The 24,291-nt window shown below is 32.6% G+C and overlaps 1 protein-coding gene across 1 annotated transcript; it reads left to right on the top strand.

The window, feature by feature from the left end:
• Nucleotides 1-8,163: 8,163 nt before the first annotated feature.
• LOC107856611 (mannose-1-phosphate guanyltransferase alpha) lies at nucleotides 8,164-21,353 on the top strand. Its single transcript, XM_047398917.1, has 8 exons — nucleotides 8,164-8,290; nucleotides 9,384-9,462; nucleotides 9,684-9,744; nucleotides 10,664-10,712; nucleotides 12,711-12,751; nucleotides 18,046-18,137; nucleotides 19,339-19,431; nucleotides 19,513-21,353. Exons 3-8 carry the CDS (start codon nucleotides 9,738-9,740, stop codon nucleotides 19,612-19,614), a joined length of 384 nt encoding a protein of 127 aa, XP_047254873.1. The 5' UTR covers nucleotides 8,164-8,290; nucleotides 9,384-9,462; nucleotides 9,684-9,737; the 3' UTR covers nucleotides 19,615-21,353.
• The last annotated feature ends 2,938 nt before the right edge of the window (nucleotides 21,354-24,291 follow it).

The following is a 24,291-nucleotide window of genomic DNA, read 5'->3' as shown; positions in this document are numbered from 1 at the left end:
TTTCTAATGCGTTTTGAGCTTGTTGGGGAGTAGTACTTAGCACCGAGAGGCAAATTTGGTATTTCCCCAAACCTATGTGCCACCGTAGGGTTGTTTGATGATGATATTATTGGCCAGAGAGCCCGATTGTGATTATTGCAGTTTTAAGGTCGTACTCCCTGGCAAAGAGTATGACGCTCCCGCCAACGAGGGTTTCAAACGTTGGTATTTGACGTAGCTCATGTGGGGTTATCGGTTATAGAAAACTTCTGTGTCTATAAAATTAAGTTTCTTGATTATCGAGTCACTCCGAGATTTGAGTCAAAGAGTTGAGATGTTTATGATGTTTTATGGTCATTTATGATGATTTATAATTACCTATGATAATTTTGACGATATGATAATTTATGATGATTTAGGATGATTTATTATAATTTATGATTTATAATGATTTATGTGGATTATGAGATTTTATCATATGAACGGTTTATTATGAATTTACGAAAAGTATGATTTGATATAACTCAAGCCAAGTGAGTCATCATTGTCCGTATGCATGTTTTCATGAAATTGATTATACTATTTATATTGTTGCATGTACCCCCACATACTCAGTACATTTCAAAGTGCTGACCCACATATTTCCATGGGCTACATTCTTACCAAAATGTAGGTACAAGCTGTAGCGCACATATCACGTTCAGCTGGGTCGCAGCTCTCGATCGGCAGGTGATTAGTCCTTTTGATTTAGGGACTTGAGTTGTTCAGATTTGAGGTGTATTGTATTTTCTGTATTCAGTCGTATTGAGTAGGGGTAGTTGGGAGTCATGACCCGGCTATCTTTGGTCAATGCTAGTAGAGGCTTCATAGACAGTCACTAGTAGTCAGTGTATTCAGTTTCAGATTTGTATATATATGAGCAGAATTGTGACCGTGTAAATTTACTTTCATGTTGGTCAGACTAAGTTATGGGTTGTTTTCGCACTATTCCTTCTATTTTATGTATTTTATTCAGTTGCTTTGGGTTATGCCAGATGAAGGGTTAGCTTGGGATCACTTGTAACCTTAAGCACCGTGTGACGTCTCGGGATCCAATTTCGGGGCGTTACAGTAGTGCAGTGTGTTAGGCAAAAAATCACGGTCGTTCACCTTTTTTTAATAATATATCTTTTAATTAAATCGAACTTGGTGACTTTTCGATTATTTAAATTAAAAAATAGATTTAAATATAAAAAAGGTGAAAAGCCATAACTTTTCATCTTTTTGGTATTTTAGTTATTTAAATTAAATAGCTACAAAATTGTGTTTATCATATTTTTTCATATTATTTATTTACGAATTATTTTTTTAATTAAATGATCAAAAAGTCATGACCCTTGAGTTCTTCCAACAAATGATCTGTTTGTTGCAATATATGATCCATCTGTTACAATAAATGACCCTTCTGTTACAACATATGACTTATCTGTTGGAGTAATTGATTCATTTTTGCAACATATGGTTCATCTGTTACAACAGATTATTCATTTGTTGCAACAGATTATTTATTTATTGAAAAAATAAATCAATAGAAAGATTTATTCAATAGAAATAATAACAAATCATCATTTATCAATACACCATTTTTACCGTGAGATTAATTGAAATCCTAATTGAACTTACTAATTCATCTTTAATTTTAGTTAAATCAATATAGTTATTTCTAATGATGGATTAGTTTGAATCATTTCAAATAAAATTGGTCAATTGATCACTCTACTCAAGACGAACATACTTAGCTTATCGTGTAATTACCATGAGATTAATTAAAACTGTAATTGAACTTATTAATTCATATTTTATTTTAGTTAAATCAATTAGTTATTACTAATAATGACTTATAAATGAATAACATGTTGCAATAGATGAGTAATCTGTTGGAAAAGACCAAACAGTTAAAGACATTTGTTGAAAATGACCAAACAGATATAGACATCTATTGCAACAGATGACTATCCTGTTGCAATAGCTAACTCATCTATTGAAAATTATCAAACAAATATAGAAATTTGTTGCAACAGATGGCCAAATTGTTGCAACATATGACTCGTCTATTGGAAATTATTAAATAGACAAGATATATGTTGAAAAACAATTTAAAATACTAAAGCTCAAATATTTTTAGGAGAACTCAAACATTTGTCCCCTTGTCTAAGGTCTTGTATTAAAGACTTGTCTTCAATCTTAATTAAATTAATTTAGTTATTATTAATAATTGCTTAATTTGAATAATCAAATGACTAACCTGTTATAAACATCTATTGTAATAGGTGACTAACTTGTTGCAACAAATAGATAATTTGTTGGAAAATAATTAAAATACTAGGGAACTCAAATATTTTTAGGAGAACACAAATGTTTGTTCCATTGTCGTAGAGACTTCTTTAATTTTAGCTAAATCAATTTAGTTATTACTAATAATTGCTTAATTTAAATCAACAGTTGACTAACATATTGCATCAGATAATTCATCTGTTGGAAATTATCAAACAGATAGAAAATCTGTTGTAACAAATGGATCAACTATTAGAAAGCAATTAAAATACTAGGAAACTTGAACGTTTTTAGGAGAACTCAAACGTTTGTCCCCTTGATCCTTTTGCATTTGATGTATGGTATATTATTTTTGTCTTCTTTACCTATTTCATGAAATTTTTCATGTGTTTTACTTATTCGTTATGCCCCTGTTGAAATTTTTGAAAAAAAATTTAGGTCAAATTTTGTTTGTATATCACTTGGACATTACTTCATGGCTTATTTTGTAAGTAAAATTATGATTTATGTTGAATTTCTCATTTGGTGTATTTGCTACTGCTACAATGGATAGAACCTGCAATATGAATCCAACATATGAGTCATCTATTACAATAAGTAAGTAATCTGTTGTAATATATAACTAATCTGTTGTAACATATGACCCATATGTTGGATTCATGTTACAACACTATAAAATAAATCCAATAGATGAGTAATTTATTGCAACAGATTAGTCATATATATTGCAACAGATCACTCATTTGTTGTAATAAATTAGTCATATACGTTGCAACAGATTACTCATCTGTTGCAACAAATTAGTCATATATGTTGTTACAGATTAGTCATATATGTTGCAATAGATTACTCATTTATTGCAACAAATTTGTCATATATGTTGCAACAGATTAGTCATATATGTTGCAATATATTACTAATCTCGCAACAGATAGTCATAAATGTTACAATAGATTACTAATCTGCGCAATATATTAGGCATATATGTTGCAACAGATTACTAATCTGTGCAACAGATTAGTATGTATGTTGCAACAAATTACTCATCTGTTGGATTCACATTACATGTTTTATCCATTGTTAAAAAACAACAGTAACAGATACATCCAAATGAGAAATTCAATTACAAAATAACAAACATTAAAAAAATAACAAAAAAATTAAAAAATAACAAACACCAACAAATCAAGTTTCTCATTTTCGTCATAACTTAAAAGCCCTAATCTTTTACCTGTGAAAATAAAAAAACGATGAAGAACTCGAAGTTGTTGTCGCTGGAGAATGTTGTCACGTCGACTGACGGTTGAAAATAAAAAAAAGGAACGGGCAAGAACTCAAAACTATTAGTTGTAGAGGTTGAAGTTGCACAAGATTGAAGGGAGAAATTTGGAAAGTTATTGGTTGGGAGAAGTTAGAGAGAGAAACTATCGAGAGAGAAAGAGAAAAGAGAGATTGATATGCAGAGAGAGGAAAGTTTTGTGGGTGTGGGTTAATTTGTATTTTTGAAAAGATTAAAAAGTTTAGAAAATATTAATTAAGTCCACAATTAACCTAATCAAATTTTTTAATTATGTTTGACCCTTTAAGTTGGTCAATGTCACCAATGCTTCTTTCAAGATTTAAAAGATACCTTTCCTTCAATTTTCTCAAGTTAGTACTTGTTAATCAAGTCTCAAATTTACCCAAAAAATCATAATAATCTGTTAAATTGAATAACTTTTGATGTCAAATTCAAACTAAATTGAGATGTTAGAAAATAAACCAAACAGTTAATGAGTAATAATATATCTAGATAAATAGAAATATTGGTCTCATTATGTTTTAATTGATCATAATAAAACACAAAGAAATATCAATATTTAGTCCATTAAAAGTGAAAATGAACTTTTAAAAAAACAAACTCTGATGGCACTTATGACGTGTTCAACATCGCCACGTCATCTTCATCAAACATTTAATTCCTTACAAAAAATTATATTTTGTATTTTAATTATTCATATATTTTATAAACATAATTAATATTTAAATATCCATAATGGTCCAAATAGACTTTGAGTTTGAACTCTTCTATAAGGTAAACCACATAAAGGACCCTTAAAATGGGTGGCAGTGTTTTTTGTCCCTCATAAGAATGTTCTGATAAAACCAGCTTCCCTTTTTTTTATATATATATAGCACAATTACCTATTTGCCCCTCAATATCTCCAATGTTTCTTAACAACTCCATACTTATTTATCTTTCAACATTTTTTTTACTTTAATTTTTATCTTTTCTTCTCTCTCTCTTTAGTTTTTCTCAGTCCATACTTTTTTTCCTTTTCTCCTCTCAACTCCTATTTTAAAAAAAATCTCTTTTTTATTTTACTTTAATTTCTATTTTTGTTGTTTTCTTTTTATTTTTTCTCAACCCTTACTTTTTTTCTTTTCTCTTACTCAACTTTTATTTATTTTTTTAATTTTTTCTCCTTAATTTTTCTTTGATTCTTATTTTTTTTCTCTTTTTTTTTCTTTTTAAAATTTTCTCAATCTGTATTTTTGTTTTTTCTCAACCTTTTTTTTTTTTTTTTTTCTCAACTTCTATATTTTCTTTTATTTCTTTGATTTTTTAAAAAATATTTTTATTTTCTTCATTGTTGCAATTTTTATTTTCCCTTTTCTTCAATTTCTTCTGTCAAGTTACACTCCATGAGTAAGAGTTGACACTACCACATTGTAGAGGCAAGACTTGTGACTTTCAAATAAGAAGTTACGTTTCATGGGTATGAGTTTACACTATCGCATTGTGTTTTGATTTATGAGATGTTCTATAACTCTTACCCTAGAGGCAGGAACTCAAGGACTTTCAAATAACAAATTATGCCCCACTGACAAGAGTTGACTCTACCACGTTATGATTTCATTTATGAGATGTTCTACAACGCTTGCCCTAGAGGAAAGACTTAGCTCAAAGACTTTCAAACAATAAATTATGTTTCATGAGTAAGAGTTAACACTACCACATTATGTCTTCATTTATAAGATGTTCTACAATGCTTTTTTTAGAGGCAAGACTTAACTCAAGGACTTTCAAACAATAAATTATTCCCCACGGGTAAGAGTTGATACTACTACATTATGTTTTCATTTATAAGATATTCTACGACTCTTTTCTTAGGGGCAAGACTTAGCTCAAGGACATTCAAACAACAAATTATTTCCCATGTAAAAGGGTTGACACTACCACATTATAGCTTCATTTATGAGATGTTCTACAACTCTTGCCTCGGGGGCAGGACTTATCCCAAGAATTTTCAAACAAGTTACGTATATTGGACAAGAGTCAATACTAACACATTGTATTTTTACTTATGAAATGCTCTATAACTCTTGTCTTAGAGGTACGACTCAGCCCAAGGACCATCAAACACCAAGTTATGCCCCATGAGCAAGAGTTGACACCACCACATTGTGTATTGACTTAAGATGTTTTATAACTCTTCTCTTAGATGCAAGACTTGGACCAATGGCTTTCAAGCAACAAGTTATGCACTTTGGGCAAGAATTGACATTACCATATTGTGTTTTGATTTATGAGATATTCTATAAATCTTGTCTTAGAGACAAGACTTAACTCAAAGATTTTTAAATAATAAGTTATGCCCCATGGGTAAGAGCTGACACTATCTCATTATGTTTTGATTTATGAGATGTTCTATAACTTTTGTCTTAGAGGCAAGACTTAGCCCAAGGACTTTTAAACAACAAGTTACGCTCCATGGGCAAGATTTGACATTATCACATTATGTCTTGATTTATGAGATATTTTGTAAATCAAGGACTTTCAAACAACAAGTTATGCCCCATACGTAAGAGTTGACACTAACACATTATGTTTTGATTTATGAGATGTTCTATAACCCTTGCCTTAGAGACAAGACTTAACCCAAAGACTTTTAAACAACAAGTTACGCTCCATGGGCAAGAGTTGACACTATCGCATTATGTTTTGATTTATGAGATGTTTTATAAATCAAGGAGATGTTTTATAAATCAAGGACTTTCAAACAACAAGTGTTGCCCCATGAGTGAGAGTTGACACTACCATATTATGTCTTAATTTATGAGATTTTCTATAACTCTTGCCTTAGAGAAATGAATTAGTACAAGGACTTTCGAACAACAAGTTACACCCCACGGGCAAGAGTTGGCACTACCACATCGTGTCTTAATTTATGAGATATTCTATAACTCCTGCTTTAGAGGCAAGACTTAGCCGACAAGTTACGCCTCATGGACAAGAGTTGATACTATCATATTGTGTCTTGATTTATGTGATACTCTACTAGTCTTTTCTCTAAGACAAGACTTAGTCCAAGAACCTCCCAAAAGAATAAGTTACACCTACAAGTGTTGACACTACCATATTGCTTCTTGATTTATGAAATGTTCTATAACTCTTTCCTTAAAAGCAAGACTTAACTCAGGGATTTTCAAACAACAAGTTATGCTCCACAAGCAAGACTTTGACACTGCCACATTGTGTCCTTATGTATGGGTTGTTCTATAAATTTTTTCTTAGAGGCAAGATTTATCTCAAAGGACTACCTAACAACAAGTTATACCCTTAAATTTGCTTTGATGTCAAAAAAAGAAGATTCCTTTGCGGATTATCCAACTTTTTATTTATTAGCAAAATATTGTAAAGGTTGAGAAAAAATAAAAATGGGAACAAATAAAATAGAGAAATAAAAAAAGAGATTGAGAAAAAAAAATATAAGAAAAAAATAAAGGTTAAGAAAAAAGAGAAGAATAAATAACCAAACAAAAGAAGAAAATAGATTGAGATAAACAAAAATGAAAAAAATAAAGTTTGAGAAAAATGAAAAAGAAAAAATGAGAAATGAAAAATGATAAAAAGTAAAATAAAATAAAAAATAAAGATTTAGACCAATGAATTAAAAAAAAAAAAAAAAGAAAAGAAAAAAAAAAAAAAATTTTTAAAAAAAAAAAAAAAAGAGAATAAAAGTAAAAAAAATATAAAGGTTGAGACAAATGAATTAAAACAAGAAAAAAATAAAAATTAAGGTAAAAAAATTAAAATAGAAGTTGAGAAAAGTTTTTAAAAAATTGAGGTGTAGAGGGAAAAAAATGTACTTGTACTAGCATAAAAAAGAAGGAAGAATAGTCTTTAAAGACTTTTCTTATGGAGATCAAAAATCCAAAATCACCCATTATTGACGTAATTCCATGTAATTTCATGTTATAATTTTTAAAATTCTATTCTATTTTTTAATCATTTTTGTTTGCCCCACGGGTCAACCCAACCCATATTTTTCAAGTCCCACTGGCCAATGAGCTTATTTGGGTCGGGTTAAAAAACTCTATTCTTAAATAGGCTTAAAATATCATAGCCCCACCCCTATACAGCGAGCATGATCAATATTGATGACTCTATTCATAAAACTTACGACCCATGAGACTGTTACTGTAGGTATATATAAATTGAAAAGAGTCATTTATTTTTGGGTGTAGGTCTGTTCAAAACTAATCTCTATGGGAATACAATCATGAATAATTTTAATCCTCTAAATTTTTCAAAAATAAGTATTTTTACTTTTTATCAAATATTTGGCTATAGAAATTTATGAACTCTATGGGGAAAAAAATTTAACACCAGAAAAAACCGTCACATCACTGACTAAATAATTATATCAAACATTAGAATATATAGATTGATAGAAAGATAAATAGATAGATACATAGATGATGCATGGATTTCTTTTCTACTATATAGAAGAATAAGTAATTGGACGATCAAATTTGTCATTTAGTTGAAGGGCAAATCCGTCTTTGAGCTATTTTCCAAAAGTTTTCTCAACGTTCCCTGAACACTCCATTCCTTATCTCTTTGTTCCTTTCTCCCACTTTCCTTTCACATTCACACATCTTCCTCTTTTTCCTTCTCAAGCTCTCAAACGCAACTCCAATCTTGGATTCAAACAGCAACAAGACTTCTCAGGTATGATGCTTGTTTTCTTCACTCTAACGTAATTCAGTAATGTCTTGTTCAGTAATGTCCCTCACTTTCCACAATATCTATCTAGAATCATTGATTTTCCTCTCTCTCTCTCTCTGTCTATCATATTCTAAAGTGTCACAACGGGTTAAACTTCAGGTTTGTTCTATCTTTTAATTTTTGTCTATTCTTATTTAGTTATTTTTCCTTATATTCTTTTGAATCCTTGCTTTTGGGTATTTTAGATTCTTAATTTCATGTTATATATTCGCCTCTAAACATACAGTGTGGAAAGATTGAAATATTGAGTTTAAAAGATAACAAAATAGATACGAAATAAAATAGAAAAGAATATATGGGTGTAAATTGTATCTAAGAAGATCCATCTATCAGAATAATGACATTACAGAGAGGGTATTTTTGTTATGGCGCTCAAGTGATTTGTGATAAGCTTGGTATTTTCAGCTAAAAGCAAGGAAGATACTTGTCAACTTACAGTATGTAACAGATAATTTGGTTGGCAAAGTGCAACTTTAGGGCTCCTCCATAATCAAAAACTAGCAGCACATTTGGGAAAGTGATGTGATTAAAACTGTCGCTTTTGTTGGTTCACTATTTTTTCGTTGCTTCTGTGTCTTTATTCTTATTCTCATACTATCGCACTATCTAAATCAATAATACTACTCTTGGTACCATAAAGATAATCAACTAACAGTTATCTATTATCAAATTCCTGATTAATATGGCACATACATCAAAACCAAATCTAAACAAGCATTCTTCTTATTATCAAGTGCAGTGTTCAACGATAAGAGAAGATTAATCTATAATGTTAAGTTTGAAAGTGAATTTTGGCATAAAAGCCAATAACTAGCTAATGATCTGTACTATGGCTTTTCAGATTCCTAATCTAGCATAGATCTACCTCATTGGGTTCTATGAGGAGCGTGAATTTGCGATATATTTCTCTTCAATCTCAAATGAACTATGTATTCCTGTCAGGTTACATTACTATCCTGCTTATACGTGCAGTGAATTTTCTAAACTTCTAAATATTGGAGCTAATTGATGTCTCTATTGAACGTATTGTTACTAGATACCTAAAGGAGGACAAACCACATGGTTCAACTAGAGGTCTTTACAACTTTAGGGATCTACTTACGGAAGACAACCCGGTTGGTATATTCACTCTTCTTGATTATATATTTATATATATATATATATTCCGGTGATGATCATGTATAAATTGCTTGGACTAACTAGCTACAGAATTAGTTACTGGGAACATAAGAATTGATCCAATTATGGTCTAAAATATCTGAAAATACAACTGGGGCTACTGCCTCATCATACTTATTTATTACCATTGACGTGGTTATTTAATCTCATTTGGCAGTCACATATATATTTGTTGAACTACGATGTTTACTGCAGTTTTCCACTGCTTGAGATGCTCGGTATTTGGCTCTTTCTTTCCTTCTTTATACTTCGCTCACACTTCTTTACCTTTAATCATATCCTCTCTTGATCAACTTCTAAGCAATAAAGAGCACTGTAGTGGTTTAGAATTTCTGATTTTTTAAAAAAAAAATTGCCTTCTGTTGCTCCAAACTTGCAGAGGCTCATATAAGATATAGTGGAATGGGAACCATTCTTGTCAGCAAAGTAGATGAAAGTACCCTCGAACTGCTTGTCTAGGACACATGATATTGGCTATTTTATAGCTTATTAACATCTATTAATGTGATTACTGCCTGTTAAAAGTCTAGTTTGAGTTTCCATGTGTAGGTGTCAGCTGAGACAGTCAGTGAATTTAGAGAATTGGTCGCTGACCCCGTCACTAATGAACTGTTGCAATACATTGAAAAGCCTAAAACTTTTGTATGTCCATATCCAACATTAACTTACTCTTAGGTTTTACTTGAATAAACTAATGCTCATGGATTCTTGCCTAAATACGACTGGAATGCATGTGAGTGACCGCATCAACTGTGGTGTGTACGTATTTACACCAGATATCTGCAATGCTATTCAAGAAGTATCCACTTAGAGAAAAGACAGAGGTTGGTCTGTGCATCATAACTAGAGGTTTCTTTGAATATGTGTCCTCATGTTTGAAGAACTATGACTTTTGGTCTGTCGCTTTATTTGATCTCATCGTTCTAATGTCATTTCATCTTAGAAGCATATTGGGATAATTTGAACACTAATATAGCATAATTGCTGAAATTGAACACTGTTGTGATTGACTTGGCCCAATATTATGTCTACCAAATCTAATGTGGATTTCAAGTTTCTTACAACTGATGTAGTGATTGGTCCCAAATAATAGTACTATATGGGGTGATGTATGAAGTATTTTCTCATCTGTTGCAGCTAACCTAAGGCGTGTATCCATCTTTGAAGCTTTTCAGCCAACAAACAGGTATTCCCTGTACAACTACATAATATAAACATTTTGGTGTTACCTTCATAGAATAGCTATCTCATCTACAATTACCCCCTATTACAATATCACTGTTGCAGCTCAACATGGTATCTAGGTTTATAATTTGATATTTTATTCTTCTATTTAATTGCTTAAAAAACATGGTTGCTTCTTTCTCCTTGTTGTCATGTTGCACACATCCAGATTTAACATTTATATTACTAATTTATCTCAGCATTTTGGGTAAGATGAGGTGAAACTTTATAGCTGTTGTAGCGATAATCACTTTTCAGGATAGAGGTTTTAGGTGCTGGCATAATTTTTACCTTTAGTTTCTTAGGGCAATATTTTTTAATAATTACCGGTAAAACAGTGAGCAGTAACCTCTTTTATTTCCTTATAGCTCAAAATAATAGGTGACCTTATGGGAACATATGATACTTAAGTAACATCATCCCATTAAAATGAATAACCTCAAAAAACAAACTAGAATCATTATCCTTCTAAGGATTTAAAAACCGAAAATCTGCTTATTATGCATTCTCCTCAACCAGACAATGCCATAAATTTCTGAATAATTGAACTGTGTGGTTGTACACCACTATCTTGAATCGTGTTACCTGGTCTTATCGGTAACCTCCTGAAATAAGCTTCATCTGAAAGGATTATATGAATAAATCACCTGCTCTAGGTGATACCTTGGCAAAAATTGGTCAAGTAGGGTGCTGCAGACTACTATTACTAGAGCTGAATTATGGGTCTCCCAGTCACAACCTTATTATATAGAATAAATGAACGAGGTTTATGATTCTTAAATAGGATCAGTAAATTTAATCTTTCTACTGAATAATACTTTGAATTGGAAAAAGAGTTTAAAGGTAACAGTGCACCTGAAAAAAGGATGTCTGGTTCCTTCTTTTCCTTTCTTGATATGAGCTTATTTGGAAGGAATTCTTCCAACAGACTTTGTACGGTTGGATCAAGATATTTTGGCACCTCTTGAAGGGAAGATGCAACTATATACCTATGAAACCATGAATTTCTGGGAGCAAATTAAAACACCAGGGTAAGTCAATCACATAAGGTGCTTATCCTCCCAGACTTTCCGTTTCAAAGGTCAAGATTTCAGTTGATGGATGAGTTTTTTTTTTAGAATTTTTTTCAAATGCTCTGGTCTCTACCTGGCTCAGTATAGATTCACCTCACCATATCTTTTGGCAAGTGGGGATGGCTCGAAGACTCCAACCGTCAGCAGTGATGTTTATATCCATCCATCCGCTAAAGTTCATCCAACTGCAAAGGTAGATATATTCAGATACACCTACAACTAACATATTTTGATTTATTTTTTTTGGTTTAATTTTCGAATTTTATTAATATTGAAAAATCAAAAACATAATTGTTTCTACATAGATGGACCAACCCATCTTAAATCCAAAAGAAATTCGGGCCCTTGCCCAAACTGATCTACAAAGTACCCGGCCCACCCTAAATGCTTAAAAACATACATATACTACTCTAGGGTTTCCAAATCCATCCTGTTTCCTAAATCTCCGCCTCTCTTTCAAAGTTTCAGGTGAAAATTGGCACATCTGCTGTTGAATCCTCAGATCATCATGCTCCAATGTTAGATCATCAACTCCGTTCCCTGAGTGTTTAATAAATAGTTCAAATTCATCTTTCAGAAGTAAACTTTTGGTTTTTCCTTTGATTTTCTTACTGCTAAACTCTTCCTTCTTCTTTCTTGAGTGCTCCTTTTTCACTTATGTGCTGATACCGCTGAGATCTCTGCTAATTAGGCTGTAGCTTGCCTGTTGTTTTCACTGTGTTTGCAGCTGTAATCGCTTATATAGGAGCTGAGACCCTTTTAATATGTTATCCTGAATCATCCACAGATCTTTTGAAAAATGAGTGAGTACACATCCAAGATCTTCCTCAACCATTAATCTTATCTTCCTCTAGTTTCAATTCACCCCCTCTTTGTAATTGTTGCAGTAATGAACTTCCAAAGAAGGTCAGATTCACGTGGAAACTAGGTTTGTCCTTCATTATGACTGTCAGATTTGGATCTGGAAAGTTCATTACTGAAATCTTGAATTCTATGTATTCCCTCTCTTCGTGCAAACCTTAACTTGATTTGATGCGTTACTCTCTCAACACTCTTATCTTTATGTATGGACATTGAGACTTATCACTGTTCACTATCCTTCTTCCTTGTGTTTGCAATTTGCTGAAAACTTGTGTAAACAAAATCTCCATTGTCAATTGCAAAATTAGTTAGATAGTCAGCCAATTGATTCCCCTCCCTTAGTATGTGCTGATATTGAACATGCTTGTGTTGCATTAGCTTCCAAATTTGCTCTACATGATCTGCAATATGCCAGGGACAATTTCATTCCCTACTTAGAACTTTCTGCATCAACATTGAATTGTTTGGATGATTAACTTTCTTGTTTGTGTTGCATTAGCATGTTTAGCTGCCCGTAAGATAGCTTCAGCCTCTGCAATCACATTAGTAGTATCATCCATTCTAGAGCTTTTTGCATAAATTAGGTCTCCATTGACATTCCTTAAACAAAATGCATACGAGCTTATCCCTGGATTACCTCTAGATGCCCCATCAGTGTTGTAGATTACCCAACCAATTTGAGGGAATGTCCACACAACCTTTGTAATCTTCATTTTTGGTTTCCTCACTTCAAGAACTTTAAGGATGTCTGGCCAACTACTAGGGAAGTTTTTTCTTGGATTTCTTACCTGAAGCAGTAGGCTCACATTTCTGGTAATATTAAAGATTGCCTTATGTAGAGCCATACCTTTTCTTTCATGTTTCAAGCTGTTTCTTCTCCTCCACAATTCCCATGTAATCATACTTGGAACTGAGTGATAATATGGCTTAAATCTCCATTTGACATCCTTACTCCACCAACTTAGAATAGTTTCCCTGAGAGATAATCCATGTATAAAAATACCTGCACAAGAAGCAAAATAGGACCATGTCCTGTTAGCAAAATCAGATCTCAGAAACACATGAGATAGTGTTTCTTGATCTGGCTGCATACAACACCAGTATTTTATTGGTCCTTCAACCCCCCATCTTCTCATTAAAGCATCTACTGGTACTTTTCCTTTCCATAGTCTCCACATTAAAAAAACCATTTTAAAAGGTAAACCTTTTACCCAAATATGATTATACAAAGCATTTTTCTCCTGCTTTTGCCTAATATTTTCCCATGCTGATTTAACTGAAAATTTACCAGAAGCTTCAAGTTTCTAAATTGGAATGTCCACATCTCCCTCTTCAATTCTGGAATCAATTTTATCCTGAATATATGTAACAACCTCCTGAGGGAGAAAATTCTTTAATAACTGATAGTTCTATTGAGATCCTACAATCAACTCCTCCACCTACATTTCTAGAATTCCTTGCCTGTGGAATATATTAGACAAATCTTCAATATCTGTCCAATTATCTAACCATACATTGGCTTGACCCCCTTTAATCTTCCATAATATTTGATGATCCACTAGATCCCTAGCCTGCAACATTTTCTTCCACACCTTAGACCCAGCACCCACCTTCTAATAGATTGCATTAGGATGTTGTTTCCTGCAATACTTGTTATGCATAAACCTACTCCAAATTGAGTCTTTAGTTCTGAAATTCCACTAGAGTTTACAAAAAAGGGCCATAGCAATGTCCTGTAATCTTCTGAACCCCTACCCTCCTTCTACTGGATAACTAACCTTAGACCAACTAACCCAATGCCTACTTCTACCTCCAATGTGATTGCTTCAAAAGAATTTAGCAAACATTCTTTGGATACCTGGAATAACATTAGTTGGTGGATTCATGACAGATAAACAATGAATGGTTATGCTTTGTAAAATACTTTTAACGAGAACAGCCCTACCACCATAAGATAGTAGTTTACCCTTCCAACCTTGTAGTTTACTACTAATCTTATTCATGATTGACTAGTAAAACTCCTCCTCCTTTCTCATATGAAATATTGGACACCCTAGATAAGTGAAAGGGAATTGCTTTCTATAGATACCAGTAGCCACCTCTGTCAATACTACACTACCTTGAGAAACACCTTGATGCATATAAATAACACTCTTCTCTTTATTGATTTTATGCCCTGAAACCTTCTCATATTGCCCCAATGTATCAGTTACCAGCTTCAAAGTAGTCAAATCAGCTTTGCATAGAATGATCATATCATTCGCAAAGGCAAAGTGATTGACTTTAGGACTCCCTCTAGGCATTCCAAAGGGTTTAAAATCTTTATTACACATAAGAGCCTTGAGAGCTCTTGAAACTACCTCAGCAACAATGATAAACAATGTAGGTGACAAAGGGTAACCTTGCTTTAAACCCCTTGTAGACTTTAAAAAACCCTTTAGGCTGGCCATTTAATAAAATTGAGTACCAGTTATTATCCAACAGCCTAATCACCCTATCAATAAGCAATTCTGTAAAACTAACTTTCCTTAATACTTAGTGAGAAATAGCCAATCCACTCTGTCATAAGCTTTCATCATGTCAAGCTTAATGACTATATTAGGAATTTTACCTATCTATTCTCTGCAATACTCCTTCCCTCCCCTTGATAAATCCTACTTGTTCTTCAGAGATAACATGTGGTAATACCTTCTTAAGCCTTTCATGCAAAATTCTGGAGAAGATCTTGTTAACAAAATTGCTTAATGAAATAGGTCTCAAATCAGAAAAGGTATTAATTACTAGCTTCTTAGGTAGGAGTACCAAATTTGTATGTGTAACAAATTTTGGTAACTGATAACCACTAAAGAAAGCTAGAACCATTTGATACAAATCCTCCTTAATTATTTCCCAGGCATCCTGTAAAAATACCCCAGTCGTGCCATCTGGACCTGCTGTGCTGCTTCTATTCAAACCCATAACTGCTTCTTTCACCTCTTGCATGTCAGGTACTTTATCAATATCCATATTTTGACTTTCAGTGACAATAGTAGAAATATGTTCAAGCATTTGAAAATCATCAATATGATCTCCTTTAGCAAACTGCTTCTGATTGAACTGTTCAGCAACCTCTGCAATTTGATTTGAATCCTCCACCCATTCTCCATCCTCATTTTGAATCCTGTTGAGCTTGAGTCTGCTTCTTCTTTAACCAGTGTATGAAAGAATTTTGTATTTCTTTCACCATCTTTAAACCAGTCCATACCAGCCTTCTGCCTCCAAAACTCCTCTTCCCTTCCAAGCTGCAAATTTAACATAGCCTGAGCTTTAAAAAGCAATTCCCTATTTGCTCCTGAAGGGTAATCTTCAAATTGCTTTTCTCTAACTTTGATGATTTCTTCCAGTGTAGTGTAGCTATCTCTTGGAAGATATTACCATAACATTCTTTGCTCCAATTAGCTAAAGCAGTCTTCACTTTTTTCATTTTTTGATGAAACAAAATGAAAGGATTTCCCATACAACCAGTCTTCCAATTCTTCGGAATAATTCTCAAGCATGATTCCTCTTTCAACCACATATTCAGAAATCTAAAAGGTTTAATGATAGATTCCTTCACAGTGCTGAAGTTGATTTTTAAAGGAGTGTGGTCAGAGCCACTCCTAAGTAAATGTTCAATTTCCAACACTGGGAAAACATGTAGTAGTTTTTCATTTATCAGGACTCTATCAAGCCTTTCAAATATGCACTCCTTATCAGTTTTACCATTCCACCATGTAAACTTGTTCCCTTTATAACCTGGATCCTCCATATTAAACATACTTATACACTGTCTAAAATCTTCAGTTTCAGCAACTGATACAGGTAATCCTCCTAACTTCTCTTCCTGGTTAGTAACCACATTAAAATCCCCCCCAATGAACCAAGTTTCTTGCATTGGTTGAGCTTCAAGGGATTTACATAAAGAAAGTCTCTCTCTTTGGGAGCATTTGGCATAAATTAGAGAAACCGTAATTGTGATCCCTGCTTCCTGATTCACTAATTTCATTGTGATTTATTGTTCTTCATCTCTAACAATAGTACAAACTATATTGGCTTCCAGGAAAGCCCATATCTTGCCAGAAATATTAGAGATTGTTGTCTGCATACCTAATCTTTTTCTGTAATCTTCAATATTCTTACTCTCCTAAAAAGGTTCCATTAAACCAACAAAAGCAAACTGGTACCTTTTATGCAATGTAATCAGTCTGGTAAAAGCTTTTTGTGTGTTGACTAGCTTTTTGTGTGTTGACTGATCTAATATTCCAATTAAGAGCATTCATCCCAACTTATTCTTCATAGAGCTCCTTGTCTGCATTGTACTAGTCTTCCCACCTCTGTGATTCTTTTTTGGGATGCCTTGTTTTTCTTTCAACCTATCAATTTGTTTAGGTGATAAGTTGCCATCAACTCCCACCCTATTAATAGTCTCCTCCAAATCATCCTCATCCATTACTGCATTATCTTGTTACTGCACTGTAATTGTTTTTCAACTTGTACAGCTAAAGGCATGATATCTTCTAACACCTCCATGTCTTCATTTTGAGTAACCGGCTGAAGTACAGCAACCTGCATTTGACTCTCATCTGTTTGAGCTTGTGGCACTGATTCACTGTGATCATCCCTTTCCCTCTTATCAACTTGCTCTTGATTTTTCTTATCAACATGCTCTTGATTTTTCTTATCAATTTGCTCTTGATTACTCATGACTGTCTCTGTGTTATCTTTTGTTTGTTGCTGCCCTTGATTACTAAAAGTGTTAGTAACCCATTCCTTTGTGCTCTAACTGATTTGTTGTTGCTTCTCCCCATTTTTTTGTTGATCATCTTTATTATCCTCCATTTCATGATGATGTTTTGTAACAGCTTCAAAGGTGTTAGAAGTTGCATGTTATTTACCTCTTCATTCTGCAGTTCTCCCATTATGTGGCCAAATTTGTCTTTTTTATACCTATTCTGCCTTAATAACCATTGCCTATTATATCTCCCTTTCCTTCTCTGTTGAAAGTTTACTTCTGGTATCTGTTTTACTTATCAGTTTCCTGCTTATCTGTAGCTTCTTCTTTCTTCTCTTCATCCTCATTTTCCATCAATTCTGGATGTATATTCCAGCATGAACTTTCATCATGCCCTTGAAGGCAACATTCTTTGCAATATTTTTGTTTATAATCATAATGAATATGTATCCATTTAAATTTGATTTCCCCAGTAACATCATCTTCTTCATTGATTCGCACTCTTGTGGGTAAATTAGCTACTAGATCCACTTCAACTTTCACACGTGCACAACTTGGTCTCGTTTGATTTTTAGTAGCCATATGAACCGTTAATGGTTTACCCACTGCAGAGACGATTGAAAAGACAGCCTCCTTTGCAAAGAAGTTGAGAGGTAGATCCGGCATTGAGATCCAAGCCACACCAATGGTTGTTCCACATCAGGTTCGAACCAGGGATCGTTGGATTTTATATAAATTGTAGCTATTGACATTAAATTAACATAATCTTCTAACATATTTAACCTGATGAGAATATGTCTAGAATCCATTACCCCTATATTGCAGTCCCCCCTAATATTGCATTGTATTGGAATTTGTTTTCGCAGTGCAATAATATCCGGTTTTTCGTAGGGGCATATTATAAATTCTCTTTTAGAATCAGATCCATTATTTCAGATGATTTCGATGTAATACTGGGTTCTCCATGCAATATGACTACCGGTTTTGGGAAAATTGGATTTTTCACTTTATCTGTCGACTTCTCCTCCAACAAACTTGCATAAGATGCTTTCTTATGTTCCTTGTTCAGAATTTTAGAATTTTCCGGACGAGGTGGCCATGACAGCCAACGATTAGGCAAACTAGGTGTAGCCAAACTAGGGTTTTTTTTTAGAGTCGCAATTTCTTTCTACTTCTGAAATAAGAAGATGAATTATGGAATATACATATTTTGATTATTATATTATTCTATAGATCTCATGGTTAGTTAAGAAAGATTAATGGCTACTTATTTTACTGCAATGACTTTTACAACAACATACCCAGTATACTCCCACAAAGTGGGGTTTGGGGAGGGTAAGTGTACACAGTCCATACCACTACCTTAGAGGTAAGATAGAGAGGCTATTTCTGATAGCCTCTCGGCTCAAGACTTCAATGCAATGACTTTTGTGATATTAAAAATTGCTAGGATATTATTTCTTGTTTATTGATAACAATATGCATTTGAAACAATTAACACTGTCTATATCATACACATGTAGGCTCATAGCAAGTCTATACTGAGTGGTACATATTTGCCACACAGTAGGTCTAGGTCATCTATTTTGTAAAGAAAATGATTCTTGGTATGAATTATGTCATTTATTTTAGAGTTTTTTTACATTCCCAAGCTGCAACTTGTAACTTTGTTTTAGTTAAAAGTAATGACATCAAGTCTGATTTCTTCTTGGCATATATGGATCTAAAGAGCTAGCTCCTGATAGCTCTTGCTTACTTCCATTTTTTTGCCTTAAAAAGTTTTTATTTATTGTTTTGTCTATTAATTGCCAGATACTTATGACTGCAATTGCCCTGATTTTGTGCTTACTTATGTCTTCTTTCTTCACCTATAGAATTGACTTGTTAATTAAAATGCTAAATAGATTCATCCAAATGTTTCAATTTCTGCTAATGCTCGTATTGGAGTTGGTGCCAGGCTCATCAGTTGTATTATCCTCGACAATGTTGAAATCCAGGTACCAGCCACTTCACTATATAAGAGTTCATGAGATTCTTCTATGACATTTGCTGGATTTAACACGCGGTTCATTTTCCAGGAAAATACTATTGTTATTCATGCAATTGTTGGCTGGAAATCTTCAATTGGCAGATGGTCAAGAGTCCAGATAAGTGATGGAGGCAGCTATATTCTTGTTTAATACTCCCTCAATTCACATCTCTTTCACGTAGTCTATTGATGTTTTCTACCATCATATATCTATCTGGTATGACACTCGAATTAGAGAAGGAAATCCTCAACGCTCCATCTGCATGCAAATAATTTTTCCCTTGTGCTTTCGGTACCAACTTGATCTCCCAAAATCCTCATTCAGTTCTATATCATGTCAGCATATTCTTGCGGTGTCCATCGCATTTTGCTAGCGATGCTACCAATGTGATACTGTCATGTGTAGACCACTACCTGTTTATTGTCCTAATATTTATGTTATGTATGTAGCTTCACGCAAATTACTGTTTTAGCCTGGACAAAAACTGCCTATCTAAATTTGTAGTGGGTAACTTAGGTTTACTCGAAATGTTTGGAGTTTTATCCAACATTTTTCCTTTATTAGCTTCGGGGTGTAATCCTGTTACTATTATATTTACTCAGAATGTTTGGAGTTTTATCCAACATTTTTCCTTTATTAGCTTTGGTGTGTAGTCTTGTGGCTATTATATTTTTGAGTGTGTTATCTTTAACTCTACACAAACTACATGTAGGATATGGGGAGGATAGAGTGTACTTAGAAAAACAAAAGTAAAAATCTCATTCATCATTAACACTAGGTTATTTTTTTCATCTATTCTAGCCTTGGTGGACAAAGTTATCTGGTATCTGTTCCTGGTGGGAGATGGAAGGTATCCCGTGAAATTAATTGAGGTACGTGCAAATTGGCCTGAACATCATGGTTATAAAGAAAAACTCATTTGGCATTGATCGTTTTAATTTGGTTTATATATTTAGCATAATAACTTAGATGGTTTAGTCTATCCTTTTGATAAGGAAAAAAACACATACTTGTCATTTATTTTACTTAAAACATATAAGTTGGTTATAAATTAAACATCTAAACATATAAGTATGTACATCTACCTCCAAGGGAGGGTAAGATGTGTGTAACTCTATCCTTTCCAGACTCCATTCTGTGTGATGAAACTAGATATGTTGTTGTTGTTGTATGTAAGTATGTATATATCAATTTATAGTTTTTTGGATGTGTTATGTGATATTTTATGATTACTAATTTTTTGTTTCTATGATAAATCAACAACTTACTTAAATTTGTGAGAAAAGTTCATGAAATTTTGTTTTCATTATTAGACAGTACACACACTTGATGTAAAATTTATTGAGTTATCCCAACTTTATGTTTCTCAGTTTTTTGAAACTCGCAAGTACAAGAAAGGATGATGAAATAATGTGGATCTTTAAATTTATACCATTTGTCCTCTTGAGGGCTTCATCATGTGACCAAAGAATTTAGTGATGAGAGTATTCTCATATGCCTCGACATGATGATAATTTGGAAGCATTCGTAGAAGAACCTACAAGTAAAATGCACATGATTACCATCACTAACTGGAAAAGTTCTCTTTTCCATTTACCTAACTTACAAATATTATAAGAGTGCTGATGAATTCGTCGGAGATTTATATACACAAGATGTTTTGAGATGTTAACTATATTATAAACACTATTTTAGTGATGCTATGTAATAAAATTACTTATAAGAAAAGAGACTAACAATAATGGGAACAAGAGAACATGTCAAGTACTAGGGGGTTAGCTCTTTAAGAGGCTTGTTGAAAGAGAATGAAATAGTAATTTCAGATTCGATATTGTTAAACGCAAACGAACTAGATAAATGAAATTCAGAATGAGCAAGGACTTCAATTAGCCTTGAATGATCTTCTCTAACTACATACTGTTTTTTTCCCTATAATGAACAAATCATGACTACCAACCCTGGTAAAATAGTTTGTCGGACTATGATACATCAACTGGTGAGATTTAATTGTTTAAGTTAAGATTGCACACCTTAACTTCTGACTTCCGTAATGTCTTAATCATGAAACGACTATCTTGAGATAGGGAACACACATGCCATTTTTCCCAGGAGAAGATAGTTCTCTAAGTGGATCATTTCCACAGATGGACATCATGTAGTCAGCGGTATAAATCTTTAAATTAGAGGACCAGTAAATTTGGAATGAGAAAGAATCTTGAGGTTATTGTGAATATGTCATATGTTCTTTTACTGTCCAATAAACTTTTAAAGAGATAAAGAGTATTTCTTAAGATTGAATTGTTGTGGGACAATATAAATGTGTACCAAATTATTATGGATTGTTGACAAACCAATGTTAATAAAAAACATAATACCTTAACAAAAAAGAAGTCTTATCATATTCTGTATTGAATGAAATTGTAGTAAATTCTTCAAGGGTAACACCTAAATGTGAATCATGATTTGTGAATCATGGTTGAAAGGAAATGCATTGTTTCAATGAAAAAATGTGTTTTATGTTAAGATTTGAACTTATAAAATAATTTAATCATTAAATTTAATTCAACTTATACTGCTCATGAGTGCTCAAGAGATTGATCACAACAAGAAGGAAAAAATTGCTATTGTAGAATTTATAAATGTGTATGCACCAATGTGATTAAACAGCAATCACTGTGATATATGAGTGTCACGTGAGCATTCAATAGCATGGTATTTCGATGATTGTATGAACATATATTTGAAATTTTATAATATAATATAATATAATATAATATAATATAATATACAAAAAATTATGCATTGGGTTCGTGCAAAGCAAGGTCATCCTTATGTATAAAACAATAGCAGCGACTATAACTCAAGAGGTTACACCAAACGTCATTATTAGGAATATCATCTATAAGAAAGTATTTTAAGAAATGCACATTATTAAGTATTTATACCTCATAAAAGAAAAATCACATTTACCTAATTAATGTTGATTGTTCATCTTAGTTGGTATAGAGGATTTATATTCAACTATTTTGATCTCAACAAATAGGTCACTGTATGACTATCCACGTCAATCAGCCATAAAAATTTGTACTTTATTATTTGTTTTAAAGTTTTGTATTAATGAGATTAATATTATTTTTAAAAATTGTTTTTCAGTATACACATATAATAAACAAATAATATTTGACCCTAAAGCGTTGGTGCATTAACGGAGTCAGGATTTTAATTAAGGATATTTGTACTTTAAGAAAGGGAAACTTTTAGAAATAGCAATTATAGAGTCTTAATTATAACTTTTATAGCAATAGTTTTAAAATTATGAAAAATAGCAAGTTGTATTATGTATTTAAGTAAAATATTGCTAGATAAATACATATACAAATAAAGAATCCATTCCTAGTATAACTCTAATCAGTTAGAGTTTAAAATGGAAGAAATTGTTCCTTAATTCAAGCAACATTTAATTACTCAGATTCTTTTACTTTATATGACTTTTTTTTTTTACCACAAACGTAGATTTAAATCAAAAGATGGTAATTGAAATCAGCAACTCAAGTCAAATTCAAATTCAAAAAACGTTTTCCATAATCAGCAATTCAAATCAAATTCAAAAAACATAGTGCATCTAATACTATTGATGGTTGCCTAAAATTTTGATGAAGATAGTGAAAATACAACGTTTCAATTACAGGTATCGATAATCAAATTTGATTGTGTTTGTGAATTTTATAAAATATAATTGCGAAACATTTTGAAAAGTTTATAACTCATTTGTAACATTCATCTATTTCAAAAGTTGAGATCGTATTTTGAATTTTATCAGTTCTGAGATAAAATGTTGACAGTGATTTTTTTTTTCAAAATTCAGTTGTCCTTGTCGTTCTGTATTTATAAAACTAAATCACAATTGTTATACGTTAAATTTGAATTTAAGATAAGGATACATAGTATTCGAATAAAAGATTTATTTTTGTTGGAATTCATTTTCCAGTTTTGTGTATACGACAGATTTATTGTATGTAGTACACATTTGATAATCGAAGTTATATTTACAGATTTGTTGTGTTTCGTACATTAAAAATGGAAAGCATACTTGTTCTCGTTAAACACTCTAGTGGATGGACATATGAACAACAATATCAAGATTACATCAGTGATGCAATATTGTTGAGCATAAACGCTTCGTATAACTAACTCTACACACTACTGGCTTCACACATTGATGTAGATGTGACTTGCAAAAGCATTCAAATTGAATATGCATTAATAGATATATATGTTTTCAGCTATATGGATATATATATATATATATATGCAGTCTATTTATGTGCTAACTGACAATTTCATAAGTTTCCAGCTACGTGTATTTATATTATTGTAATACCCCATATATTTCTAAGCTAAAAAATGAACCGTTGTTCCTACACATGAAACCTCCTATCCTATCATTCATATTTGAGTACATATATTAGGATGAGTATCTTAGTGATAATAGAGCTTATGATGTGTTAAGCATGTTCATAAGAGTCACTTAGAGTAAGCCAAGCTAAGAACTTTTGAATTCACCAAGTTTTCGTGTGTGATTTTACATAGCTCATCTTTGAACGAGCATAACTTGGTTTATAGGTGGTATTTTGGCAGATTTATACCCTCCAAATTATACAGAATTGAATAAGATTTTCGTCGATACCAAATTCGCCTAAAACGGACACCTGGTGAAGAAGTTATGGCGATTTAAAGTTTTAGCAGCGTTATTTCAACCAGTGGCGCATCGCGCCGTAAGCCAAAATGACGTTCATCAATTTTCAGTGTCTCTCCGCGATTCCAGTG

Source organism: Capsicum annuum, chromosome 11 (assembly GCF_002878395.1).
Source record: "Capsicum annuum cultivar UCD-10X-F1 chromosome 11, UCD10Xv1.1, whole genome shotgun sequence".
Taxonomy (NCBI): domain Eukaryota; kingdom Viridiplantae; phylum Streptophyta; class Magnoliopsida; order Solanales; family Solanaceae; genus Capsicum; species Capsicum annuum.
The sequence above is the reverse complement of the archived record's forward strand: the minus strand, read 5'-3'. Positions and strand labels throughout refer to the sequence as shown.